The sequence below is a fragment of the Sus scrofa genome, chromosome 12, assembly GCF_054392235.1.
Source record: "Sus scrofa isolate SSC_HxYL_T2T_F1_AM1 chromosome 12, Sscrofa_HxYL_maternal_Yorkshire_Landrace_v2.0, whole genome shotgun sequence".
Classification (NCBI taxonomy): domain Eukaryota; kingdom Metazoa; phylum Chordata; class Mammalia; order Artiodactyla; family Suidae; genus Sus; species Sus scrofa.
In genome coordinates, this window is record NC_139394.1 from 21,344,503 (window position 1) to 21,372,046 (window position 27,544).

At 53.8% G+C, this 27,544-nt stretch overlaps 2 protein-coding genes and 1 long non-coding RNA gene across 3 annotated transcripts; 2 read left to right on the forward strand and 1 right to left on the reverse strand.

Moving 5' to 3' along the window:
- Positions 1 to 6,021: 6,021 nt before the first annotated feature.
- LOC110255312 (keratin, type I cytoskeletal 14) lies at positions 6,022 to 10,433 on the forward strand. Its single transcript, XM_021067000.2, has 8 exons — positions 6,022 to 6,617; positions 7,847 to 7,929; positions 8,496 to 8,652; positions 8,822 to 8,983; positions 9,069 to 9,194; positions 9,280 to 9,500; positions 9,605 to 9,651; positions 10,186 to 10,433. Exons 1-8 carry the CDS (start codon positions 6,087 to 6,089, stop codon positions 10,278 to 10,280), a joined length of 1,422 nt encoding a protein of 473 aa, XP_020922659.2. The 5' UTR covers positions 6,022 to 6,086; the 3' UTR covers positions 10,281 to 10,433.
- Positions 10,434 to 17,669: 7,236 nt separating this feature from the next.
- Positions 17,670 to 22,483, reverse strand: LOC146398126 (uncharacterized). Its single transcript, XR_014821158.1, has 2 exons — positions 21,940 to 22,483; positions 17,670 to 19,933 (listed from the first exon to the last, which is right to left on the reverse strand). It is a non-coding gene; the product is annotated as an uncharacterized LOC146398126 (long non-coding RNA).
- LOC100515685 (EKC/KEOPS complex subunit LAGE3-like) lies at positions 18,572 to 20,618 on the forward strand. Its single transcript, XM_084984502.1, has 2 exons — positions 18,572 to 18,740; positions 19,181 to 20,618. Exons 1-2 carry the CDS (start codon positions 18,687 to 18,689, stop codon positions 19,721 to 19,723), a joined length of 597 nt encoding a protein of 198 aa, XP_084840628.1. The 5' UTR covers positions 18,572 to 18,686; the 3' UTR covers positions 19,724 to 20,618.
- Positions 22,484 to 27,544: the final 5,061 nt, after the last annotated feature.

Here is a 27,544-nt window from a genome sequence, read left to right on the forward strand (position 1 = left end):
AGGTGGGTCTGAGAACCACAAGAAGGGCTCCAACTAGTCACTTGACCGTGAGCCTCTCTGGGACTCAGACTTGCCATCTGTGGCACAGGGAGGACCTGGCTGTCCCCTCCTTTCCCCCAGGGATGGTGGGGGTTAGGAAAAGACTCTAGATATCCAAGTTCCCGCTGTGGCACAGGGGTTAAGGATCTGAATGCAATGGCTTGGGTCACGGTGGAGGTGCAGGTTTGACCCCCAACCCAGAGCAGTGGGGTAAAGGATCTGGCAAGTTGCTGCAGTTGCAGTGTAGGTTGCAGCTGTGGCTTTGATTCAGTCCTTGGCCTGGGAAATTTCATATGCCGTGGGTGCGGTCAAAAAAAAAAATTCTAGACATTCATGGTTAGAGAACCACTTGATATCTCTTCAAGGGAAGAGGCATAGGGATACCTTAAGGTACAGAGAGGGTTTGAGGAGGCCCAGGCTGGCTTTGGGGCTGGACAAGAGAGGAAGAAAGGGCTCTTTCATGGGCCTGGACCTGCCTCCTCCCCCTAGTCTCTCATAAAAGCCACAGGCCCCGACTAGTATCCATGAGGATGCGGGTTTGATTCCTGGCCTTGCTCAGTGGGTTAAGGATCTGTCGTTGCCGTGAGCTGTGGTATAGGTTGCAGACGTGGCTCAGATCCTGAGTTGCTGTGGCTGTAGTGTAGTCTGTAGCTCTGATTCGACCCCTGTGTGTAGTGTAGTCTGTAGCTCCGATTCGACCCCTAGCCTGGGAAATTCCATACGCTGCATGTGTGGCCCTAAAAAGACCAAAAAAAAAAAAAAAAAAGGCCACAGACCCTCAAGAAGTCCGGGTGAATGAGGCTCTGGAGCCAACAGGCATCAAGGGCTCCTTCCTTGGAGAGTGTGAAAACTAGTGGGTGAAGGCTTAAGGTGAAGCAGGATAAGTGGCATAGTCTCAAAGCATCTTCCTCAAGGTATTTATTAGTTTCAATGAGAAAACAGTAACCTTACCGTGGAGAACTCTAGCAAACCCCACCAGAGACAACGACCAAGGTTAAGGTCACCAGCCCTGAGACACACCCACACGTGTCTTAGATGCCTGAGATGATGCACGGAAAAGAGCACGAGGACACCTCTGTGGTTTTCTTGCCAAAGTGCACAGCCTCAATCTGATGTTGAGAAAAATAGCAGAAGAACCCAAACTGAGGGATATTGTACAAAGCAACTGATCTGGACTCTTCAAAAGTGTCAAGGCCTTAAAAAACAAGGAAAAAAACCGAGGGCTGTCACAGACTGCAGGACACATGACAACCAGTGGAGTGGAATCCTGGATTGGGATCGTTTTTGGACAGAAAACAATCATTAGTGGAAAAACCAGTGAACTTCATAAGGTCTGTAGGTAATTAACAATAATGGATCAACATTACTTTAGTGGTTTTGATCATTGTATAATGTTTATGTCAGCTCTCTTTTTCTTTTTTGGCCGCACCTACAGCATATGGAAGTTCCCGGGCCAGGGATCGAACCCGAGCCACAGCAGTGGCAATGCCAGATCCCCAATCGCTAGGCCACCAGGGAACTCCCTGGGTCATGTTTCTGTGATATGTTCAATATTAGAGGAAGCTGAGTGAAGGGTACACAGAAAACCTGTATCGTTTTTGCAACTCTTCCTGAAGGTCTCACGTTGTTTCAAGGGAGTTCCCGTGTGGCTCAGCGAGTTACAAACCTGACTAGTATCCATGAGGATGCAGATCTGATCCCTGACCTCACTCAGCAGGTTCAGGACCTGGCGTTGCTGGGAGCTGTATGCCAGCAGTGGCAGCTTTGATTCAGCTTCTAGCCTGGGATCTCCCATTTGCCTCTGGTGTGGTCCTAAAAAAAAAGAAAAGAAAAAAAATTGTTTCAAAAGAAAAAGAAAAAAAAAATTGCTGCAACCTAAAAAGTAAAAAAAAAAAAAAAAAGAAAGAAAGAAAGAAAAAAAAGTGCTTGCTACCTTGCTCCCAGAGGAGTTTGTTGGTGAAGGAGTCAGAAGAACTGGGTGATGGGAAGTGCAGATGGATGGGACTCTGGGCATCCCTGCTGCCCGCTCCCCGGCCCTCTTCTTTGCTGAGCTTCTCCCAGAAGCCTTCCTGGTTGGCCCTGCCCACATCTTATCTCCATATCTCGCCAACAAGTTTTCACTGCTGCGGCGTAGTTAGCTCTGGATCTGTTCTACCACATAGCGGGGTGAATAGAGCCCTCCTGAAATTCACGGCCACCGGAACCTCTGAACGTGAACTTAGTTGGAAATAGAGTCTTTTGCAGATGCGAGAATGGAGAGCAGATCATACATGGGTGAGGGAGGGCGCTAAAGCCAATGAGTGTCCTTGTTAAGAAAGAGAAAAGGACATGCAGAGACTGAGACAGCGTGAGGACAGAGGCAGGGGCCGGAGCTTTGTTGCCTCAAACCAAGGAAGGCCAGGAGCCGCCAGAAGCTGGGAGGGGCCAGGAAGGATTCTCCCCCCGCACCTCCGGAGGGAGCTTGGCCCTGCCGACCCCTTAATTTTAGACTCCTGGGAGTTCCCGTCGTGGCGCAGTGGTTAACGAATCCGACTGGGAACCATGGGGTTGCGGGTTCGGTCACTGCTCTTGCTCGGTGGGTTGACGATCCGGCGTTGCCGTGAGCTGTGGTGTAGGTTGCGGACGCGGCTCGGATCCTGCGTTGCTGTGGCTCTGGCGTAGGCCGGTGGCTACAGCTCCGATTCAACCCCTAGCCTGGGAACCTCCATATGCCGCGGGAGCGGCCCAAGAAATAGCAACAAAAACAACAACAAAAGACAAAAAAAAAAAAAAAAAAATTTTAGACTCCTGGACTCAAGAACTGGGAGAGAAGACTTTCTGTTCTTTTTAACCACTCCGTTTGTGGTCATTTGTTTCTGCAGCCCCAGGAAACGAATACACATGAATCCCACTTTGCTTACGTTTGTTCTTATCATTTTGGTGGGTATCCTCTCTTCCCTCTCAGGCTGGGGGTTTCCAAAGGCCAGGGACTGTCTCTTCCATTAGGCTAGGCTCTGAGGGCAGGGGCTGTGCCTCCATCCTCAGACTGGGCTGTCCCCTGGGTGCCCTCCTCAGTGCCCAGCCCGGTCCCCAGCACACAATGCAGGCTCTGTGGGGGGGGGGGGGCTGCCTGGCCCTGTCCCTTCACCTGTTTGGATTGGCCTCGGTCCCCCACCCCCGGGGCTGGTGCCGGGAGACTCACCAACCACAAGAGGCACCGCCCCAGGCTCATCCTGTACCAGCACCCTCCCTCCTGGGGCGGCTGGAGGACGGGTTAGTAGTGGCGCCACTGCCACACAAAGCCTGCCTGGGAGTGCAGAGGTCAGGAGTACTCCAGCCCCAACAGAGGAACCACCCGTCCATGACATTAACATCTGCTGCCCCAGAAAGCCGCCTCTCTTCAAAATGTCAGAAGCACCAGACTAGGCTATTTGCACCTGGTTCCATGTCTGCAGGGGGCGCGACGGCGGGGTGGGGTGGGGTGGGGGGGGTGGCTTTAGGATCTGAGCCAGGATTCTCATTTTGGGTGGCAGAGACCAGGCCTGCATCCCATACTGGGGTTCCAGGGTTCATGGAGGTAGGGGGCGCTGGCAAAAGTCTCTTCCTGGTTGTGTGCATGGGTTTCTGTGTCCCGGGTTCCCTGCCTTCTTTAGCTTTTGGATTGCCCTTGGAGAGGGGCAAGGAAGACGCCTCTTTTGGGTTCCACTGAATCAGGAGAGAGAGAAGAAGAACCTTTCCTGTGTGCAGTGCTCCAGGGATTCTATCCCAGGCTCCCTGGTGGTGGAGGGAGGCAGGGTGGTGGGAGAGATGGAGGGCGCAGGTGTTGGGCTCTGCACCCACTCTGCTCACCGGGTCCCTCTGGATGTTGCGTGTTTTTTTTTGTTTTTTCCTGGAGAGCCCCACCCCCACCCCTCCACCCCACAGCCGACGGCAACATGTCTCCTGACAAAAGCATCCTTAATTTTGGCCTCAGCTGAAATCTCTGCTGCCTCTGACTGAGGAAATTGTAGGGCTGGGCCGGGGTGGGGGACCCTCCTCTGCAAGGAGATTAGGAGTGTCTGTCAGGGTGGCTGCGGAGGGGCGGGGCCCTGGCTTACTCACATCTTTGAGCGTCCTCAGCCTGGCGGATCTGGGGAGCCCACAGCCTCAAGTGCCTGTCTCAGCATTGGCTTCTGAGTCGGGGGTGGGGGGTGGGTGGGGGGGGGAGGGCGGCTCCCTGACGTCTGCTTTGGTGGCGTTGGCAGGTGGGGGAGGTGGGGGCTGGGGGCAGGGGGAGGAGGAGGAGGAGGAGGCTCCGCTTCCCTTCCAGGAGCAGTTGATCCTAGGAGGGTTGGAGCCTCCAGCGGGGGCTGTTGGGGCCTGTCTGGGGAGATGGGACGTGTCAGGCAGCCTCAGACACGACCACATTCCTGCTGACATGCCTGCCGGGGTCCGTGGCGCGGAGGGGCGGCGGGAGGAGGGGGTGAGGCTGGGGATGGTGGGTGCCTTTGGAGGTTGTCTGGGAGATGTGGGTTAGCCGAGGTCCTGACATACAAATCTCTGAGGCAAAAGCAGATGGACCCCTGGAAATGTCCCCTGACCTTCAGGGCCTCAGTTCTCCAGGGTCCTGGAGTCCACTTTTGGGTGCCTGCATGCAACCCCCCCAAAAAAACCCCCAAACAGTCCTTGGGTCAGCTTCACAAAGGGCTCAAACAAGAGTGCCTGAGCCAGATCCTCCCGTGGGGCCTGCCCTGGGGGGTCTGAAAGCAAAGATGCACCCTCCAGTCCTGTTCCGGGGGGTGTCGCTCCACCCACTCAGGGGCCCAGACTAGCCTACAGCAATGCTGCCCAGACTTTGTGCCACATCTGACTTGGCAAAAGCCATGTTGGATTCTCACAGCTGACTCTGCAGCAGCAGGGCAGGTGGTCTTCACTCCCACTTTACAGACGAGCACACTGAGACTCCAAGTGTCAGGTCCTGGGTCACACAGGAGTAAAGAGCAGAGCCATGACTTGATCTGATGCCATGCTCTCTTTTTTTTTTTTGTCCTTTTGCCATTTTCTTGGGCCGCTCTTGCGGCATATGGAGGTTCCCAGGTTAGGGGTCGAATCGGAGCTGTAGCCACTAGCCTACGACAGAGCTACAGCAACGCGGGATCCGAGCCGCGTCTGTGACCTACACCACAGCTCACGGCAACGCCGGATCATCAACCCACTGAGCAAGGCCAGGGATCCAACCCGCAACCTCATGGCTCCTAGTCGGGTTCGTTAACCCCTGCGCCACAACGGGAACTCCCCTGATGCCATGCTCTTTCCTGATGTTTCCTGGGACACCACATGCCCTTGGCCAGACTGAGCAGCCAATGCTGTGAGCCCATCCACAGGCGCATGGAGGCTTAGGGTCTGAGCCCAGGGCTGGGGAGCGTGGTCTGCCTTCCCCTTTACTAGGGGTGTCGGGATGGAAGCCTGAGCCCCCTGACCACTGGCTGGGCATGTTTCCAGGATGTAACAAGCTCCTTAGCGAAGCCCAGCAGAGTCCCCCGAACCTTGCCTCTTTTATGGATGGTCTTGCTGAGTGGGCATCCTCCTGCCTGATGTGACCTTGCCATGTTGATGCTCCTCCAGCCAGGTGTCACCTGGAGCGGGGGGCTTCATCTAGGTGGATGTCACAGGCCCCCCTAGTTAATGGGGGAACTAACAGGTCACTAGGTTTGCGGTGCAGAGAGGCTCCAGTCCCACCGCCTGGCTGAGCCTGGCGAGCAGGCTCCTGGGGCCCGAAGGGAAAGTGTAGCCTGCAGGTCCACACCTCCTCCTGTGAATCACACCTGGCGGGACAAGAAACCCCAAACACCCCGAACAATGAGTTTCCAGTAAAATATGACAGACATGATGAGGCGGAGGAGAGGAGGGATCTGCCTGGGAGTTGGCACAGGCTCCTGGGTGATGAAAGCCAAGGGGAATGGAAAATGCCAGGCCCGCCCCTACCGAGGAGTATAAAGCCGGGCATCCTCTCCGAACTCAGCCACCGAGCTCCTTTCTCTTCTCTCTGCGACTTGCTCACTCGCTCGCTCACCTCCCTCCTCGGCACCATGGCCACCTGCAGCCGCCAGTTCACCTCCTCCAGCTCCATGAAGGGCTCCTGTGGCATTGGCGGTGGCTCCAGCCGCATATCCTCCGTCCTGGGCGGAGGCTCCTACCGGGCCCCCAGTGCCTACGGGGGCCTGTCTGTCACCTCCTCCCGCTACTCCTCCGGAGGGGTCTGCGGGCTGGGGGGCGGCTACGGCGGCGGCTTCAGCAGCAGCAGCAGCTTCGGTGGGGCCCTGGGTAGCGGCTTCGGTGGAGGATATGGCGGTGGCCTTGGCGCCGGCTTCGGTGGTGGCTTCGGTGGTGGCTTCGGGGGTGGCTTCGGGGGTGGTGACGGGCTCCTGGTGGGCAGCGAGAAGGTGACCATGCAGAACCTCAACGACCGCCTGGCCTCCTACCTGGACAAGGTGCGCGCCCTGGAGGAGGCCAACGCCGACCTGGAGGTGAAGATCCGCGACTGGTACCAGAGGCAGCGGCCGGCTGAGTCCAAGGACTACAGCCCCTACTTCAAGACCATCGAGGACCTGCGGAACAAGGTGCGTGGGCCAGGCAACAAGAGGTGCCTTTCCAGCCACTTCATTCAGGAGCAATAGACGGCCACGGGCAACTTGAGCTTCCTAGACACGAGAGCCTCCAACCCTAGACCCCTCCTTCTGGCTCTGGACGCCCCGCACAGAGCTGGCCTCGGAGAACACGGCCTCCCTTCCCCATCTCGCTCATGCCCCTCTAGGCTCCAGGTCCTTAGACTGGGAAAGGCCAGGGGTTCCCACCCTTACCCGTTGCAGAGGAAGAAGTTGAAATTGGGGGCTGTCTGCCCAAGGTCCTACAGCAAATGAATGGCAGAGCCAAGGCAAGGATGCTTCTCTCCTCCTGCCAGCCCAGGAGGCGGCTACCTGTCCTCCAGCGCAGGGGAGGAGCGAGGCTGTAACGGGACAGGGCTAGACACCCATCCTGCTCATGAGCTCATTAGTCTGGGCTGTGGCGGCTGCCGCCCATGAGCCCTGGCACGGGTGGCCCCTCCCCACAGCCAGGAGGGCAAGGAAAAACCCACAGAGACAATCAGTGGTGACCCACCTTACATGCCCTGCACAGGAGGGCACCAGGGGCACATGTGTCCTCTGACTCCAGCCCCCTGCTTCCACCTCACCCCCGGAGCCCTCCCTGCTGATCCTGCTTCCTGGTTCTGGTGCTCTGCGTGGATTAGGGCGATTAGGCCATGAGGGAGGGAGCTGCAGCCCATCCTGGGTCAATCAATTTTTTTCTTTTTTTCTCCTGCTTCTTTTCGAAGCTGAATCTCCATGTTTGGGAAAGCCTCACTTGAGGTCCTGTGTGCTGCGGGCTTGCAGAGGAGTGTAGGTGCCTACAGAGGACTGGCGGGGCTGGCTTGGGCAGAGAGGGGGATTCGGGACGGGAAGGGGGTCTGGAGAGCCTGGTTTCTCCCCTCCTCTGTGCGTAGGGAATTTGAGGCCTGGAGATCCATCACTGCAACAAGTCACTGGTAGCACCAGGACCAGAACTCAAGGGTTTTTGATTCTGAGGCCCGGGCTCTTTCTATCCATTCTACTCATTCTCCTGACCAGGAGTCAAGCAAGTCCTGAGTCAAAGCTGGGCCTCTGGGGGCTATCGTTCAGGCTGCTGTGCAAAGGCTTGTGGGGAGTAGGGGGGACTCAGGCCAAAGCATGAAACCAAAGGCCGATGCAGGCTGCAGTCCAGTGTGGCTGGTGCCGTCCATTTGACCAGGGACCTCTGCTCTTTTCATCTGCAGATCCTCACGGCCACCGTGGACAACGCTAATGTCGTGCTGCAGATCGACAATGCCCGCCTGGCCGCTGATGACTTCCGCACCAAGTGAGTTTGCAGCGGTGGCCCAGAGCATCCAGTCTCCCCGGGATGGGGCAGTTTTGGAATGTTCTCTAAACAGAACTGGCCAGTGCCAGGGAGGCTGTGTGAAAACCCCTTGGGGTGCTTGTAAAAATGCAAGGCTCTTGGGCCCCACCCTTGGGATTCTGATTCAGTTATTTTTTACAGGGTACTTGGGTGATTCTGATCTACAGCCAGATTAGGGAGCCACTGCCTTGGGGAGAGGCGCTCCCACTTCCCACCTGCCCCCGAAGTGCAGGAGGGAGTCATATTTGGGTGCTTGTGTGCTACTGGTTGGCTGAAGCCGGAAGCATCTTGCCTCTGTACATTCTATAGCAGGTTGAGCTGTCTCATTCCTGGCACGGAGTCCTGCCCCTGGAATATTCGGATCTGAGCAATAATGGGCCCCAAGTCTGTCCATGCGGTTGTTAAGACTGGCTCCCTGAATCACCGGCGGAATGCCAACTACCAGCAGGAGCTGCAGGCGGAAGAGAAGAGAGCCTTCAGTTCGGCCAGGATGGGTGTCTCATTCCTTTTCTCTTGGGTCATTCCAGGTACGAGACGGAGCTGAACCTGCGCATGAGCGTGGAGGCCGACATCAACGGGCTGCGCAGGGTGCTGGACGAGCTGACCCTGGCCAGAGCCGACCTGGAGATGCAGATCGAGAGCCTCAAGGAGGAGCTGGCCTACCTCCGAAAGAACCACGAGGAGGTGAGCCAGCCTCGAGGGATAGCTGGAGGACGGGGCGGGCGCGGGGGGCGGCGCGGAATTGCGATGGCGAAGGACAAGGTCCGGGCCAGGGCATCTCTGCCTAGGGAGCCCTAATAGGCTGCCACACGGAAGCGCCTGACTGTGGCCTGACTCTTCTTTGGCCGTGCAGGAGATGAACGCCCTGCGAGGCCAGGTGGGCGGGGACGTCAACGTGGAGATGGACGCCGCCCCCGGCGTGGACCTGAGCCGCATCCTGAACGAGATGCGCGACCAGTACGAGAAGATGGCCGAGAAGAACCGCAAGGATGCCGAGGACTGGTTCTTCAGCAAGGTGGGTGGCTTTCTGAGGGGCCCCTGCCTCCCGGGACGTGCGCCTCCCGGAAGTTGCATTGTGAACGCTGGTTTCTCTGCTGCAGACGGAGGAGCTGAACCGCGAGGTGGCCACCAACAGCGAGCTGGTGCAGAGCGGCAAGAGCGAGATCTCCGAGCTCCGGCGCACCGTGCAGAACCTCGAGATCGAGCTGCAGTCCCAGCTCAGCATGGTAGGGGGCGCTGCCGGGCCCGGGGTGCGCTCACCGCGCCCTGGAGGGAGGGAATGACTCCCCATCTTCTTTCCTTCCTTCGCAGAAAGCGTCTCTGGAGAACAGCCTGGAGGAGACCAAAGGCCGCTACTGCATGCAGCTCGCCCAGATCCAGGAGCTGATCAGTGGCGTGGAGGAGCAGCTGGCGCAGCTGCGCTGCGAGATGGAGCAACAGAACCAGGAATACAAGATCCTGCTGGACGTGAAGACGCGGCTGGAGCAGGAGATCGCCACCTACCGCCGCCTGCTGGAGGGCGAGGATGCCCAGTGAGTGCTCTGGGGGAGCCCCCCTCCCCCTCCCCGTCCTGCCTGCGACTGTTCACTCAGTGCCCCCAGGTGTCTAACGCTCTTGCCCCTTTCTGTCTTCACAGCCTCTCTTCCTCGCAGTTCTCCTCTGGCTCTCAGTCATCCAGAGATGGTAAGACCTTCCTCCTCATCAAACCTGGACTCAGGACCACCCCCTGTCTCCCAGCAGGTGTAGGATGTTGGGTGGGGGCTCTGGAGGAGTCGAACTAGGGTTTTCCCGCCCAGGATCCCTTCCTCATGCACCTCTTTGGATAGAAGAAGGCATTCTGCTAAACCCTCCTTGGGGTTAGCTGCTAGAGGCCTGATGTTTGTGCCAGACCCCCTCGTTCTGGTGGTCAGCACCAGGGACAGAGCCCCACGTGGGTCTTCCCACCCAGACCAAGCCGTCTGGGCAGATGCAGACCGAACCACTTTGGTCTGAGTTATTAGGGAGCCCCAGTCTGAGGACACCTCAGGGAGCCCTAGCCTGAAAGAGATGTGCTGATACTCTCCGTGCGGAGGCAGGAGCAGTGAGTGAAGCGGTCATCAGGGCAGAGGGCAGCAGCGAGAGCGTCCCTTCAAGTTCCTTTAGCTCTTGGCCTCCCCACTCCTGATTTCTCCATGGTCTGCCCACCACGGATGACGCCCTCTCTCTCCGCTTCCCCAGTGACCTCCACTCGCCAGATCCGCACCAAAGTCATGGACGTGCACGACGGCAAGGTGGTGTCTTCCCACGAGCAAGTCCTTCGCACCAAGAACTAAGGCCGCTCTGCACAGCTCAGGCCTAGGAAGCCGCCCCCCCGCAGATGACACTGGGGGATCCCCTCTCCCCCCACCTCGAGCACTTCATACCTGAGTCCAGTTTCACCCCTGCCCCTCCCAGCAATCAATAAAGCTTCATTCTGAGTTGCACAACTCCTGCCTCTGCCTGGTCATGGTCAGGGGTGGAGGTGGGAAGAGAGCGGGGGAAGCGTCTTTTTGGAGCTCTCAGAGCACCTGGCTATGGCCTCTGGGACCGGGAGAAAGGACCTGGGGGTGGACTGGGCTCAGGTCCCAGGGTTGCCTTCGCCATCTCAGAAGATGGGTGTGTGTAGCAGGTCATGGGCGGAGTCTCCTGGAGCAGGAGGAACGCTCATTCATTCCCTCACTCTTCCATTTACTTATTTATTCATTCATTCCCCAGGAATGCTGAGGGCCTTTTGTGTGCCAGGCATGGTGCTAGGTTAGGGATGTTTCACCTTGGTTGTCTTTAGGGATTCCTTTGAGTAGCTATTGAAAGCTACAGATCTCTTCCCAACCCGAAGACGCATACACACATTTGCATACAACTCATGACATTCCCAGGTCTCCTAAAGCTCATCCATGGAGGTCCGGGAATCCAGAGAGAACCCATGTTTACAAGGAGTTTTGTCTCCCTCCATCCCATCTGCTCTTGCCTCCAGAGCTGGGTGTGCATTCTGCTGGCTCTTAGTGAACAAGTTGATGAGCCTCTCCGAGACTCCGTTTCCACATCTGTAAGGTGGGCATAATGACAGTGCCTCCCCTGAAAGCTTGTTGCCAGGCTTCGCATGTCAGCCCTGGAGCACAGTGCCTGGCACAGTGCAGGCTCAGGGCCCGGCTGTGAAAGTGAGTCTTTTCTCTGAGCTGTCTCTAGGACATGGAGACTCTCGTTCATAATGAGGGTGTTTTAGAGGCTCTGGGAACAGAGCGACTCGTTTATAAGGCTGATACTGCTCTGAATTAGTGCTGGGACCTTGGCGTCTCGGTCTCCCCAGTTATCCACTAAGCCTCTAGGAATTGATACGGGGTTCAGCGAGTGAACACACTGCAAGAACCAGGCTTGTAGGAGCCTCTTCTGGTGGGGAGTGCCTTTTCCTCCCTTTTGGGGGGCTGGAAAGAGAGGGAAAAGGGGAGACGTAGCCCGAGTGAGTAGCAGAGATTCCAGAGGAGGGCAGGGCTCACCGCCCTGGGCTAGGAAAGAGTTGACTAGTCCCTGGGTTGACTTCAAGAGCTCATTCATTTGGCGGCAGAAAAGAAGCTGCGAGGGGAGGGTCAAGGGTGGGACTAGGATGAAAGGAAAGACAGTCTTTGAAGGCCAGGGGGCTAAAAACCTGGGCTTTGGAATCAGCCATCCTGAGTTGGAGTCACGCTCCTTCACCGACCAGCCTGGAAGGGTTTGGACAAGATCCTCTTTTGCGAGGGAGACGGGGAACGAAACCCTCACGACACACGGCCACGGAGGCTCAAATGATCTCATGCGGCAACAAGTTTAGCCTCGTGGTTGGCACACAGTTGGTGCTCTATAAATGGAAGCGGAAGAGGGTGGGTGATTAGGAAAAGGAATGAGGTGACGCTGGTTTCTTTGGACCTTGTCTTCACCCCAGGGGAGAGATGCCTGGAACTCCGAGAGGACATTTTACTAGAGTGGGCCACTTTGGGGTTGAATGACAGAGTTTTGGAGGTATCGGGGGACAGTTCAGGGAGGAAGGAGTTTTTAAGGAGGAGCTTCCTTGGAAGCTGGTCCCCTAGCTGCCCAAGAAGGTAGCTGGCCCTGGGTTTTCCATTCCACTGTGGCAGCCTCAGCATGGGGATGGGAGGAGGATGCAGAAAGGACCGTAGCAGTGGGCTCAGGCCTGGAACAGGGCCTTCCCAGGTCCCTAATCACATTGCAGGTAGATGCTGGGCTCACAGGCAGAGCTTGGAGGGACTCTTTGAAAAGGTTTCTAACCAACACACTTGACACTGACCTTGGGCTAAGAAGTTCCCAGGTATTAGGCATTCACAAAAGGCCTCCAATACTTTTTGTACTACCTCTTTCTTTCCTTTCCTTTTTTTTTTTTTTTTTGTCTTTTTAGGGCCGCACCCACAGCATGTGAGTTGGAATTGGAGCTGTAGCCGCTGGCCTATGCCACAGCCACAGCCATGCCAGATCCGAGCCATGTCTGCGACCTGCACCACAGCTCAAGGCATCCTTAACCTGCAGAGGGGAGCCAGGGATCGAACCCAAGTCCTCATAGATACTAGTTAGGTTCATTGCCACTGAGTCACAAAACGGGAACTCCCCTCTTTTATTTTTTCATTTAACATATTTAGTTCTCCTAGCCATTAAATTATTTAAAACATTTTGTTATATCAACTCCCCTTTCATTTCTTTAAAGAATGTTTTTTTTATTATAGTTGAGTTACAATGATCTGTCAATTTCCGCTGCACAGCAAAGTGACCCAGTCAGACATACGTACATTCTTTTTCTTATATTATCTTCCATCATGTTCTATCCCAAGTGACTGGATAGAGTTCCCTGTGCTGTACAGCAGGACCTCCTTGCTTATCCATCCTAAATACAATGGTTTGCATCTATCAACCCCAAGGGCCAGTTCAGCTTTCATTTCAACAAAGACATATAACATGAAGAAAATCCTATGTTACAACCCCAAAATGAAAATCAGAATCACTTGCCAGAAGTAGAAGGGAATGATAGAAGTAAGTACTTCACTTCCAGCTAGATACGATTGATTCCTAAGTGTGCTGACTCCAAGGCTGGCTTTGGTTTTGTTAAGCCGGGCGATTGTCAAGCGTGGAAGGGTGTAAGCGGGTCCCTAGGGTCTGAGAAGTTCTCCTTGACTGAGCAGAAGATTAAAAAATGGAGAAAGGAAATATTTTTTTCACCAAGTGATTTACTATTATTATTATTATTTTGTCTTTTTGCCATTTCTCGGGCTGCTCCTGCAGCATATGGAGGTTCCCAGGCTAGAGGTCGAATCAGAGCTGTAGCCACCGGCCTACACCAGAGCCACAGCAACACCAGATCCTTAACCCACTGAGTGAGGCCAGGGATCAAATCCGCAACCTCATGGTTCCTAGTTGGATTCATTAACCACTGAGCCATGATGGGAACTCCGTGATTTACTATTATTTAACAGTCTCCATGCCTTGCCTAAAAGCATCTCAGGAAACACTTGTCCTTTATGAGGCATAAATATCATTTAGCAACAGCCCAGAAGGCGCTGCCTCTTTCAGAGGTCATTTTAGATTACCCAAGCCTCTCTCTTCTTATCTGTAGCTTTTTTTTTCTTTTTCTTTTCCTTTTTAGGACTGCACCTGTGGCATATGGAGGTTCCCAGGCTAGGGGTCTAATCAGAGTTGTAGCCCCCAGCCTACTCCAGAGCCACAGCAACTCGGGATCCGAGCCGCGTCTGCAACCTACACCACAGCTCACGGCAATGCCGGATCGTTAACCCACTGAGAAGGGCAGGGACCGAACCTGCAACCTCCTGGTTCCTAGTCGGATTCGTTAACCACTGCGCCACGACGGGAACTCCTTTTTTTTGGATGCACCCACTGCAATGCAGAAGTTCTCAGGCCGGGGACTGAACTCTTGCCACAGCAGCAACCTGAGCTGCAAGCAATGATAATGCCGGATCCTGAATTCACTGAGCCACCAGGGAATTCCTGCTGTTCATATTTCATTTCACACATGAGCAAACTTGCTGAGAGGGATTAAATGACTTGCCCTCAAAGATCACACAGCTTCCAAGTGGTGGAGCCAGGATCTAAAATAAGAGGTCACGGAGTTCCCAGTGTTAAGAACCCAGTGCAATCTCTGCGAGATGCAGTTTTGATCCCTGGCCTCGCTCAGTGGGTTAAGGATCCGGCGTGGCCATGAGCTGTGGTGTTCATCGCAGACGTGGCTCAGATCCAACATTGCTGTGGCTGTGGTGTAGGCTGGAAGCTGCAGCTCTAATTTGACCTGTAGCCTGGGAGCTTCCAGGTGCTGCAGGTGCAGCCCTAAAAGGGAAAAAAAAAAAAAAAAAAAAAAAAAAAGAGGTCCTATCCAGCAAAGCAGGATTATTATGACCATTTTAGAGATGAAGATGCTGTAGCTCAGAGAGGGTGAATAACGTGTGAATAACGTGAATAAGGCAACACAGCTTGTCCGTGACTAAATAAAAGCTGAAGTCCAGTTTGGCCTGGCTCCAAAGCTGGTGCTTTTTTTCCTGCCCTCTCTGATCTCAAACAACTCTTGAGCCCTCCCTGAATTCAGAGACACAAGAGGCAAAGTTTTGTCAGAATCTCCTCCTGGGGGAAGCAGTGATTGTACAAAGAGCTGGGAAGGAGATGGGCGACCTTCCGCCTGTGGATGCTTTCCCGGGTCCTCGGGGGGGCCCCCAGAAGGTCCTGGCTCTGGGCCGGCCCACGGGAGGAGGGGGTAACCAAGCGGAAAGTGGAGGAATGAGAGTGACAGCTGGGTGCCCCTGAGAATCCTGGCTCCAACACCTATCACTCCAACCCTCGTAAACCTCATTCATAACCTCGTGTGCTTTGATCTCCCTGAGTTTCCCTTCCCCCCCGAGTCCCTCCTACATGTTGAGGCTGCTGCTGGCCCTCTCCGCCTTGGGGCCCTGAGGTGCTCTTGGGAACAAAATCAGTTTCCCTCTTTTTTTTTTTGGCTTTTTCTTTCTTTTTTAATTTTAGGGCCATAGCTGTGGCATATGGAAATTCCTAGGCTGGGGGTGAATCGTAGTTGCAGCTGCCAGGCTAGACCACAGCCACAGCCACGTGGGATCTGAGCCTGCATCTGCAACCTACGCTGCAGCTCATGGTAATGCTGGATCCTTGTGACTCTTACTAGACTGAGAACCACTGGGACTATCTGAGGGGGGGGCGCGTGAAACCAAAGAGAAAGTTCAAAGGAATGGGCCACCACCATCACCAACCAATAAAACCCAGCAGAAACAACCCAGTGTGAGGTTAAAAGATAGTGAGGAAAGGTAGGTGTGGCCTGTGTCCCTCTTTACGAAAATCTCTAATTCTATTTTATTTTAATTATTATTATTTTAATTTTAATTTAATTATTATTATATTTTAATTATTATTATTATTTTATTTTAATTATTATTATTTTTTGTCTTTTTGCCTTTTCTAGGGCCACACCCGTGGCATATGGAGGTGCCCAGGCTAGGGGTCTCATCGGAGCTGTAGCCGCTGGCCTATGCCAGAGCCACAGCAACGTGAGATCTGAGCTGCATCTGCAACCCACACCACAGCTCACCGCAACGCCAGAACCTTAACCCACTGAGCAAGGGCAGGGACCGAACCCGCAACCTCATGGTTCCTAGTCGGATTCGTTAACCACTGCGCCACGACGGGAAATCCTGGAGTCTGTTTTAATCCCTTCTTCAGATTATTCATTCATGCGTTCATTCATTTGACAAATATTTATCGGTGCCTTTTCTGTGTCAGGTGTTGGAAATCAATACAATTGTGAAAAAAATAGATGAGGTCCGTTTTCCCCACGGGGCTCACAGTCTAGTGCTGGAGGCAGATAAGGGGCTTGGTCCTGGCTGAAGGATGCGGTGAGAGCAGTGGGTGATGGGAGGGACGGGGGACAGGGCAAGCATACAGCCCCCGCTATCCCACCATGGCAGCAGCCAGTTTTCTATATTGGCAAGACTTTTAAAAGCCTTTGTTTTTTTTTAGGAGTTCCCGTCGTGGTGCAGTGGTTAACGAATCCGACTAGGAACCATGAGGTTGTGGGTTCGGTCCCTGCCCTTGCTCAGTGGGTTAACGATCTGGCGTTGCCGTGAGCTGTGGTGTAGGTTGCAGACGCGGCTCGGATCCTGCGTTGCTGTGGCTCTGGTGTAGGCCAGTGGCTACAGCTCCGATTCGGCCCCTAGCCTGGGCACCTCCATATGCCGCGGGAGCAGCCCAAAGAAATAGCAAAAAAAAAAAAAAAAAAAAAAGCCTTTGTTTTTTTTTTTTTAAAAAGTGCATTGTGAGTTTCCAAGAGGAGGTTACAGTACCTAGAATTCCCTGACCATAGTGCTGCATCCATGGTGGAAAGAAGACCTAGTGACCTCTGAGGGTCGCTGATGGGGTGGCCGGGGTCCCCCGACACACCTTCCTCCGCTGGGCACAGAACTTCTAGGTGGGGCTCCCACTGAAGACAGATGCAACTCGTCTCAGAGTTTCTGAGAAACTCCAGCCCCGGGGCAGGTGGGATGAGGGAAAACAGTCGTGTCCCTGCTCCAGTCCGCAGAAGCCGCGCGTGGGGAACGGCAGAGAGATTTCCTGTCTCCACCACCATCTCCCAGTATATTTCTCTTGCCAGCAACTATCAAGGCAGAGCCTTGTCATTGTCCCAACTGATGTCTGTGTCAGTCCATCACACGGCTTTCACGGCCGTCTTCACTGTCACACACATCAAGCCCCTGAGCGGCAGACCTTCTGTCTTGCAACCTGTGCTACGAGAACCGTATTATTATTGCTACCACTGTCGGGAGACCGGTTTCTACAATCGTTTCATAGCCTCTCGGCTTCTATTTTCTATGCAGAAAACTCCATCTTGTCCTGCTTGACTTTACCCTATATTCCTGCTTGAAAAACAGTTGCAGTGCTGGTAAATGACTTCAGAAGAAAGACCTAAAGGCATTAGTTATTCATGTGGTCAGCTGAATGAGGACATAATGCGTGGGTCTAGGCATGGGGGACCTGTGCAGATTGGCACCCCCCTTTGCACAGCATGATATGTCCTGTTAAAATAAAAGAAAGAGGAATCTCATGGCCCCAGGCGGTTTATGAGGGTTCGTTAGCAGGATATGCCTCAGCAAGGAGACCAAGGTGCAAACCTAGGCACGCCCCAAAGATAGGCACACTGCCTGCTGTGTCTGCAGAAGCACAATGGTGATTCTTTAGATGCTATACATAAACAGCTGATGCCAGGCTTCCTCAATGCTAATGATTGTTAAATGCCTAAAGGTCGGAGTAGAAGCTTGACCAGCTACCAGCTACATGACTTTTAAAATAATAATAATAGGAGTTCCCGTCGTGGCGCAGTGGTTAACGAATCCGACTAGGAACCATGAGGTTGCGGGTTCGGTCCCTGCCCTTGCTCAGTTGGTTAAGGATCCAGCGTTGCTGTGAGCTGTGGTGTAGGTTGCAGACACGGCTCGGATCCTGCGTTGCTGTGGCTCTGGCGTAGGCCGGAGACTACAGCTCCGATTCGACCCCTAGCCTGGGAACCTCCATATGCCCCGGAAGCGGCCCAAGAAATAGCAAAAAAAAAAGACAAAAAAAAAAAAAAAAACTATATCCTGCACCTACAACCCCCTCCTCGCTTGACATAATCCTAAAGAGCACAATAGAAGCAGTGAGGTTTCTTGAGGCGGGGCTCTTGGTCCCTGAGACCTTGAGTCCCCTGGTTCCCAGCTTTAATTAAGATAAATATCTCTGTGTCTTGTTTTGTGTTAAAGTTCTCTTGAGTTTCACGGCACCCATTCTTCAGCCATCACCTGCTGAGCTGGTCTCTGCAATACACTAGTGAAACAAACAAAGAAAGAAGCAAACAAAACAAACAACCCAAGTAGATGACACCCAGTGGCTGAGCTTCTGCTAGGTCCCAGCGCTGTCCTAGGTACCACGTGAGATATGCTATTTCACGAATTCTTATAACCATGACTTGAGAAAGGTCTTGCTCAAGATCCTGAGTTTTAGGGGTTTACCAACTCGCCCGAGGTCACCTAGCATATAAGTGACAGATCTGGTCTGGCTCCAAAGTGGCCAAGAAGATCTCCCATCAATTCTCAGATGACAGCGCTCCAGATGGGTGAGAAGCAGCTGTGCTGACATCTAATCCAATCCCTTCTCCTCTATGGAGAGGCTGAGGTCTGGGCTTGTTGAACACAAGCTGACGTGTGACTGGGGCCAAGGCTGAGGACCGTCCGTCTCCACTGATTTATGATTCTGAATGTCATCACTCTCAAAGAATATCCACGTTCCTCAGGCTTTCGCCTCCCTGTGGGTCCTCCCCTCTCTCGGCAGTGTCATGACTCCTCATCGGCCACAGGGGAAAGCGGTTCTAGTTTTCTCCTAGCTCCAAACATGAACAAAACAAAATCGTTTCTCTTGCCTGGGTTCCCTTCCCTTCTCTGCTTGGTTATGTCTGAGAGGCTTTGGAATTTTCAGAAGAAACATTTGGCAAGCCCAGGGCAGACTTTAGCGAAACAGACACGGAGTAGTCAGAGCCTATAAGATCTCGCGAGATGGAACAAAGCTTGTGAGACTAGAGGGAAAGGAAAACAACAGAGGCTGTGATCAAAGCTGCTCCCGCCAGTCCATCCACTCCAGGCTCTGAATCTTCTTACCCGGTCATCCATGCAGCCGGCAAATCTATGAGCACGCAGCCTCCGTTTCCATGGACACCACCGCCCGCCAGGGACGCAGAGGTAAACAGAAACCTGAGATCCGGGAGGAATACAGGCTGGGGAGCTTGGAGCAGAGACCCCCCCCCCCCCCCCCGATCTAGATTTGGGGGTGGGGGCGGAGTCAGGGAGAGGATTAGGGAGACACCGTTGAGAGAGGATCAAGTAGAGGTGTTGAGGGTGGTTGGAACGGTTGGTGAGCAGGGACTATCAGAGGCCTGGAGGGAAGGAAGGCCCAGCCCCGCACATTCAAGAAGCCAGAAGTTTGGAAGGGTGCGAGGGAGCGAGGGAGGAGGGTTGGAGGGGAAGAAGTAGGCTGGGTTGCATCACAAAGTATTTTGAAAGCCTTGCTGGAGGTGTGTGTGTGTCGGGGGTGGGGGGCACTGCAGAGTCCTGTGTTCAGGTTCTGGATACTTCCTTTTTGTTTTTGTTTTAAAATTCTTTCCCATTATGGTTTATGACAGGGTATTGGATATAGTTCCCTGTGCTCTACAATAAGATCTCATTGGTGGAGCACTGCAGCCATGCAGGCGGCGGATGCAGCACGCCCTGGACACATCACGCAGAGCAGCACGGCGGGAGGCCCCGAGGGCCCGGGCTGCAGAGGTGGCCCAGGCGGCCCCAGCAGCCCCCGCGGTGATGGCTGCGTTGCTGCTGATGCAGCCGAGGGAGTTCCGCCTGTGGCGCCAGGATGGCACCCTTCGGCAGCGGGCGGAGAGTCCGCATCCACAGCCAAAAGGCCAGGGAGCCGACCACTCGTATTCACCCTAAGCGTACCTTTTCCGTCTTCCTTGGAGGCAGAGATCGCCCGTGGCTCCCTGGCCCCAGATGCTGAACCCCACCGAGGGGCGGCTGGGAAGAAGCTCTCAGTGAGCGCCAGCGTCCTGGCCGTCCACTGGAGAGCTGAAGATTCCCGCCTCCTCCGAATTTCCATCCTAAACTTCCTTGACCAGCTTTCCCTGGCGATTCGCACCATGCAGCGCTTTGGGCCCCCTGTTATCCGCTAAGCCAGGACTGGGGAGACAGGCCAGGGTCTGACCTTGTATCTCTTCCTGGACAGTGCAGCCCGCAAGGGGCATTGATTCCTGTAGGAGTTGCCAGTTTATTATGGGGGCCTAATCTTTTGCCTGTATTGGCCCTTGGGCGCTCAGGATCCACTTGCTTTGTTTGATGCTTAAATATTTCTTAACCACAGAAAATAAAACTGAGCTTCCATGCTTAAAAAAAAAAAAAAAAGAGAGAGAGAGAGCTATTTTGAATCTTGTTGTTTATCCATTCTAAGTAACGCTTTGTATCTACTAGTCCCAAACTCCAAATCTAACCCTCCCCTGCCTCCTCCCCCTTGGCAACCACAGGGCTGTTCACTATGCCTGCTGAGTCTGTTTCTGTTTCACAGATAAATTCATTTGTGTCACATTTTATTTTTTAGGGCTGCACTGTGGCACATGGGAGTTCCGGGGCTAGGGGTTGAATCGGAGCTACAGCTGCTGGCTTACACCACAGCCACAGCAACACTGGGTCCTTGACCCACTGAGGGAGGCCAGGGATCAAACTCACACCTTCATGGATCCTAGTCGTGTTTGTTACCACCGAGCCATGACGGGAACTCATGTATCATATTTTAGATTCCATATATAGGTGATATTATACTGTATTTGTCTTTCACTTTCTGACTTACTTTGCTTAGTATGAGAATCTCTAGTTGCATCCATGTTGCTGCAGGTGGCATTATTTCATTCTTTTTATGGCTGAGTAGTACTCCATTATATATATGTACCACATCTTCTTTAGCCATTCCTCTGTTGATGGACACAGATTGTTTCTATGTTTTGGTTATTGTGAATAGTGCCGCTGTGGACATGGGGGTGCATTTATCTTTTTGAATTATAGTTCTGTCCAGATATATGCCTAGGAATGAGGTTGCTGCATCGTATGGCAACTCTATATTCAGTTTTTTTGAGGAATCTCCATACTGTTCTTCACAGTGGTTGCTTCAATTTACATTTCCACCAACAGTGTGGAAGGGTTAGGCTGTGGAATCCTCTAGTGTTCAATTTCTAGAGCAATCTTGGGGGCTGCGCCGAGGCTGCTATGAGCCCCTTGCTTACACCCACATTTCCTATCTGTGCAGGGCAACTGCTGGGGGTCGTGGGAGCTTGGTGGTAGCCCCCCCCGCCCCAGTTCAAATACTAACCCCATTCCTCCCAGAGTGTTTCCTCCTATAAGGTGGTTCTGGGGGGACCAAAGTTCAGAGAGGTTCAGTGACTTGTCTAAGGATCAACAGCTGGTCGGGAACTCCCTACCTCCTTGGTTTTGAGCCCACGTGCATGGGATTCCATGGCTGGTGGGATTTCCTTTTGGCAACTTGTCTCATCCCCTTACAAGAGATTTGGGAGTGTTTCTAGATCTCACTAGATCTATCCTCCTAATTTGTTCAGCTTTCCATAGCTTGATCTCCTAAGGGTCCCATGAAATTCCACCCTGAATAGAACTGGGAATCCAGGGCACTGGCCTATTCTGGGAAGGTTTTAAACATTTGAGTGACATTATGATGCCAGCAAGGATGGTACTGGGAGGAAGGAGGCTGGGCTGATGGCCTGGGGGGGGGGGGGGCGGATGGGGGGGTGGCAAAAGCCAGGGTCGTTAAATTGGGAAATGCGGGCAGTTTCCATCAGCTTCCGATTCCTTCACAGCTGTGGCTGCAGCGGCCCCTTGTGGCCATTTTACACCCGAGGAAACTGGTGTCGGACAATCTTAGCGCTAAGAGGGGAGGTATCTTTCCTTCGATGGCCTCCTTCACTCCTTTGTTGCCCAAAGAAGGAAAGACACATGCCTAGGGTCACGCAGCTAGAATCGGAGTCTTTGGACTTCCAGTCTTTCTGGGACTCTTTCTTCGTACCCCTCTCAGCTCGGTGCCCGTCTGCTCTCCATAGGGGGGCCGGGGAGTAGCCTGGAGTGTAGGGCCTGTCCTTTCCCAGACCGACCCCTCTAACCCTAAGAACTGGGCACAGTCAGAAATGCAGTAAGAGGGGGGCTGTATCAATTGTCAGGGCGGCGCCGAGTTGGCCAGGTCCCGGGACCTCCAGGGGGCGCTTTGGCGCCGAGTTGGCCGGGTCCCGGGAGTCCCGCTTGAACCTGCGGAGGGCGCTCAGCCTGCTAAAGACAAAGGGAGGAGCTTTGTCAGTCCCCCCCCGCCCCCGCCCCGCCCTGAGCCGGCAACTACTGGTTGAAGCTCCGGAGTGGACCCCACCGCCTCTGATCCGCCTTGTGATCCCCTCTTCTCTCGGAACCTCCGAATAGCCTGGGGAGGTGGGCAGGCAGGATCCTTGTCACGGGTACTGAGACCAGCCAGCTACTAAGGACAGCAGCTCCCCGGCCCCCTGTCCCTGTGTCCTTCAGCAAGTCACTTAATTTTCTGTGCCGCAGTATCATCTGTGAGACGGGTGGTTATGATATCTCTGGGAAGATTGTTGTAAGAAGTGGACATAACGAATTATGTCCTGGTGCCTCATCTTGGGTAGCTGGTGTAGGAAATGTGGGGCTGCAGGGTCCAGGCTGTGCCATCAGAGCCCTGCTGTGTCTCCCTGAGGCAGGGGTGAGCTTCCCTGGACTCTGGGGTGCAGGGCGTGGGCCGCACTGCTCAGGCTGTTGCAGCCGGTGCGGCGATGGCGCTGAGAGCGGCCAGGGCTGGCGGGATCAGGGCCAGGGCCTGGGCAGGGTGTGAAGGATGTGGGCTGAATCACTCAGCAGCCCAGACACTGTGGAGTGAAGGGGCGGGAGTGCGGGGGCCGGCCAAGTCCGGCAGCACCAGGCACCAGATACCAGGCTTGGAGGCAGCCCTGCGGAAGGAGGCGAGGGCATGGCACCGGCGGCGCCAGCCCCACACCAGCTCTTATCCTGCGGGTGTGCTCCGGGAGCAGGGGTGGAGCTACAGGAGAAATGTGCCCTGGGACAGCTCAGCGTGTGTGCCTGTGTGGGGGGCATGGTCCAGGGAACCGATGAGGGTCAGGCTGCTTCTCTCCCCTCTTCTGCTGCCCACCGCCTCTGCTCCCCGCCCTTCCCCCTTGCTAAGGCCATTCTTCCTGCTCCTGGGGCTGGGGGTGGAGGAGAATGCCCCGTGGGCCCCTCCCAGCCCTGGTGGGGATACCATCTAAGACAGACAGACGGGGCGGTGTCTGCACTTGCACCAGGTCCAGGGCAGCTGACCTCCCACTGGGACTTGAGCCACACCGGCATGGCTCAGGGTGCCTGCAGGATATGCTGACACTCAGGGTCAGCTGAATGCACTTTAGAGGAAGAACTGTTTTTGGAGGTCTGGACAGGAGCAAGGATGGGGTAGCAATGGGGGGAGGGGAGCCTGGAAACTGAAGGGGCCAGTAGGGGAGGGGAGCCGGGAGCTGGGGAGGGCTCTGCGCAGAGGGCTGCCCCGCAGGAGCAGTGACCTCAGCTGCCCTGCAGGGGGAGTACGTGCCCGCCTCGCTCTTGCCTCCCGCCCACCTCCGGCAGCCGCTTCCCATTGGCTGATCCAAAGGGGCCGCGGAGATCAGCCTTGGGGCACAGAGCCAGGCCGAGAAGGGTGGAGACTAGTTCTGGAAGGAAGCGATAGAATTATCAGGGGGTGGGAGACAAATATAAATATAATCAATATGATAAAATATAAACCTTGCCCCCAGGAAACTCATCACCTGGTTGAGGAGATCAGAGGCTATAAGCTATCACCAGGAGATGTGGGGTGGGACAGCCCCAGGAGAGGGTCAGATAAAGCTCAAGGCAGGTCAGAGGTGGGAAGGAGTTGGGGAGCAGAGGGTGACAGCAGTCACAGGGCCTTGAAGGTGGTGTATTGATTTCCTGCTGCTGCTTGAAAAAGTTACCACAGACTCAGTGGCTTAAAACAACACAAGCTTACTATCTTACAGTTCCGGAGTTTCGGAAGCCTGAAATGGGTCCTACAGGCTAAAATCAAGGTCTCTGCAGAATGGCGTTCCTCCTGGAGGTTTTGGGGGAGAATCCGTTTCCTGGTCTTTTCCAGCTTCCAGGGCCGCCTGGGTTCCTAGGCTTTTGGCCCTTTCCTCCTCCAAAGTGCACCACTCCAGGGATTTCTCATTGTGCCTCAGTGGGTTATGAACCTGACTAGTATCTCGGAGGATGCAGGTTTGATCCCTGGCCTCATTAAGGATCTGGCATTGCCGTGGCTGTGGCATAGGTAGGCCGACAGCTGCAGCTCCGATTTGATCCCTAGCCTGGGCACTTCCATATGGCAGGTGCGGCCAAAGTGTATCACTCCAACCTCTCTTTCCAGGGCCACCTCTGGACCATTTGCTTCCCTCTTACAAGGCCCCTTGTGATCACCTGGTGCCCTTTTCCATGATCCGGGACAATGATCCATTGCAAGAGCCTTAACTTCATCACATCTGCTTGGTCCCTTTTTGCCACGTGGGATGCATGTTCACCAGTTCTGGGCATTAGGACTTGCACACCTTTGGAGGGTCCGGCTTGGACCTGTGATGGCTGAGAGTGAGGACCCTGCAGGTGGAGGGGCCGGCTGAGCAGGACACCTGCAGCTGCTGCCAGCACCAGGTGTGCAGTTGCAGGGAGGTGTGGTTTGGGGGAAACAGGCCTGGGGAAGCTGAAAGGCCAGAGTCTGTCCCATTTCCAAATAAACATAGTTGGCCTCTTGAGTTGAGGGAGCAAATATTGCCCCAGAAGGACGGGTGGGCCCTTGGGCGCCGGTTAGTGCCACTGTGTGGCATTCATTCCACTGTTTTATGGAAGCACCAGTCCTGGCCAGTTTCGGCTTTGTCGTTGTCCCTCAGTGGTGTACTCCATTTAGCCCAGCTCCCTTCCCACCCATGCAACCCAATCCCCCCACCCCTGACAGCTTCAGAATCAGTACTGCTCTCTCTTCCGAGAAAGCGCAGGTCTGGACTTGTGTTCCCCGGGAGGCCTTCCCCGCCTCCTCCCCTCTGATTCTCTCCTCTGACTTTACCCCCCAGCCACACCCAGCTGCTCCCAGCTCCCAGGCCCCTCATTCACTTACAAAAATCTGTGCCTCCTGAGCAGCCACCCACGCAGGCCTGGGACTTAACACATCCAACCTTCCTATTGGTGTTAGAAGCTAGCAACTGTTGAAGGCTCTTCGTCTGCCTGTTTAAATTTTATTAAAACAGGAGTTCCTGTCGTGGCACAGTGGTTAACGAATCCGACTAGGAACCGTGAGGTTGCGGGTTCGGTGCCTGCCCTTGCTCAGTGGGTTAACGATCCGGCGTTGCCGTGAGCTGTGGTGTAGGTTGCAGACGCGGCTCGGATCCTGTGTTGCTGTGGCTCTGGCGTAGGCCGGGGGCTACAACTCCGATTCGATCCCTAGCCTGGGAACCTCCATATGCCGCAGGAGCGGCCCAAGAAATGGCAAAAAGACCAAAAAAAAAAGAAAAAAATAAAATAAAGTAAAATAAATTTTATTAAAACAATTTTCAATTTTTTTTTTTTCTGTCTCTTTGTCTTTCTAGGGCCACACCTATGGCATATGGAGGTTTCTAGGCTAAGGGTATAATTGGAGCTGTAGCCGCTGGCCTGTGCCACAGCCACAGCAACGCAGGATCTGAGCCATGTCTGCAACCTACACCACAGCTCACAGCAACGCTGGATCCCAACCCACTGAGCGAGGCCAGGGATCGAACCCCCATCTTCATGGGTGCTAGTCGGTTTTGTTAACCGCTGAGCAACGACGGGAACTCCCAAATTTTCAAAATTTTATGGCCGCAGCCACAGCGTATGGAAAGCCAGAGATGGAATCCGAGATGGAATACAACTTACCCTGCAGCTGCTGCAACGCTGGATCTTTTAACCCACTATGCCTGGGGGGTGGGGGGGGCTGGGAACTCCCCAGGCACTGTTCTTTTTTTTTCCCCTTTTTTTTTAGGGCCACACCTGAGCATGTGGACCAGGCTAGGGGTCAAACTGGAGCCACAGCCTCCGCAATACGGAGTCCGAGCTGCATGCATCTGGGAACTGTGCCTCAGCTTGCAGCAACGTCAGATGCTTAACCCATTCATCGAGGCCAGGGATCGAACCTGCATTCTCAACAGACACTATGTGGGGTTCTTAACCTGCTGAGCCGCAACAGAAACTCCCAGGCACTGTTCTTTACATATGACTTTTATTTTTCTGAGGTCGGTGTTCTTAGCCCCATTTCAGAGATGACGAAACGGAGGTTCTGAGAGAGTAACTGGCTTTGGATGACATGGCTGGAAAATAGTGGATCCATGAATCAGGGTGTATTTTATAGGGGAGGAAACTGAAGCTCAAAGAGGTTAAACGCCTGGGCCAAGGCTAAGGAGTAATTCTTAAACCGAGGTGTGGCTCGTTTCAAAGGCCAGGCTTGTCACTGTCCCGCCACACAGTCAGTCACTCATTAATCTTAACTGCCACACTACACCGCTCAGCCTCTGTCCCGCAGTTATTCGTACAGAGCTTCCCCTCCCCCACCCCCACCTCGCCAACCCTACAGAGATCTGGCCAGGGACTGGGCCCCGTGTCTCTTTCAGCTCTGTGTTCTGCATCTTGCACTGGGACCATGCAGGGCAGACAAGGGAAGAAGGAATGAATGATGCTTCCTGGGTGCGGCTCTCTGAACACAGCTCAGGGAGGCCACCTGCAGCCCGCCACCCCCACCCTCCCACCCTGGATCCAGAGGGGCTACAGTTTTAAGGCCCTGCTGGGCTCAGGCTTGGGGTCCCAGGGCATCCACATTTCTTGGCAGATCCGAAAGCCCGAGTTTATTTATTTATTTTTCACAAATGTATTTTCTATGTAGTTTTTGGAAGAGGTACTACGTGCATGATAACTGTATAAACATTTAAAAGTATGAAGGATATACGACAAAATGATAGTCTTACTGCATCCGTTGAATCCGATCTCCCAGCTCCCCTCCTGGGAAGTATCCTGGCCGTCACCTTCTTGTGTATTTTTCTAGAGCTATCCTGTGCATATACAAATATTTATTGTCCAAGTTCTTCCCTGGAGCACACATACAAAGGCTAGCAAATGATACACGTTGCACTGCAATCTTACTTTTTCATTTAATGAACTATTTGGAAAGGAATTCCTGTCGGGGCTTCAGCGGTAACGAACCCAGTTAGTATCTGTGCGGATGTGGGTTCAATCCCTGGCCCTCCTCAGTGGGTTAAGGATCCCATGTTGCTGTGGCTGTGGCGTAGGCTGGCAGCTGCAGCTCCGATTTGACCCCTAGCCTTGGAATGTCCCTACGCTGCTGGTGTGGCCCTAAAAAGACAGAAAAAGAAATTGGGAAGTCTTTCCTTTCAGTCCTATATAGAGCTGCCTCATTCTTTTTGATGCTTGCATGGTGTTCTATGGTATGGAGTTCTCGTATAAGGGCTATGTAGGTATTAAAAGTAACACTGCAGCGAACATCCTAGTACATCATGTCATTTGTATGTGTGCAAAAATACACCCGAAAGATAAAGACCTGTAGGAGAAGTTGACAGCTCAAAGAATTATATTTAAAACTTTTTTTTTTCTTTTCTTTTTACGGCCACACTTGTGACTTATGGAAGTTTCCAGCCCAGGGGTCGAATCGGAGCTGTAGCTGGGGTCTCCACTGCAGTCACAGCAGCATCAGATCTGAGCCACATCTGCAACCTGCTCCTTAGCTTGTGGCAATGCCGAATCCTTAACCCACTGGGTGTGGCCAGGGATCGAACCCGCATCCTCATAGAGGCAATGCTGGGTCCTTAACCCACCGAACCACAACGGGAGCTCCTATATTTAAAATTCTGATGGAACTTGGAAATCACTGTTCATAGAGTTTG

What these genes read in the sequence shown, in the direction of transcription:
- LOC110255312 (XM_021067000.2), top strand. Translation starts at nt 6,087, where the DNA reads ATGGCCACCTGCAGCCGCCAGTTCACCTCCTCCAGCTCCATGAAGGGC. An exon ending in AGGACTGGTTCTTCAGCAAG is followed by an intron (nt 8,984 to 9,068) that starts GTGGGTGGCTTT and finishes TCTCTGCTGCAG; the next exon opens with ACGGAGGAGCTGAACCGCGA. An exon ending in CTCTCAGTCATCCAGAGATG is followed by an intron (nt 9,652 to 10,185) that starts GTAAGACCTTCC and finishes CCGCTTCCCCAG; the next exon opens with TGACCTCCACTCGCCAGATC.
- LOC100515685 (XM_084984502.1), top strand. Translation starts at nt 18,687, where the DNA reads ATGAGCACGCAGCCTCCGTTTCCATGGACACCACCGCCCGCCAGGGAC. An exon ending in CGCCCGCCAGGGACGCAGAG is followed by an intron (nt 18,741 to 19,180) that starts GTAAACAGAAAC and finishes GGTTTATGACAG; the next exon opens with GGTATTGGATATAGTTCCCT.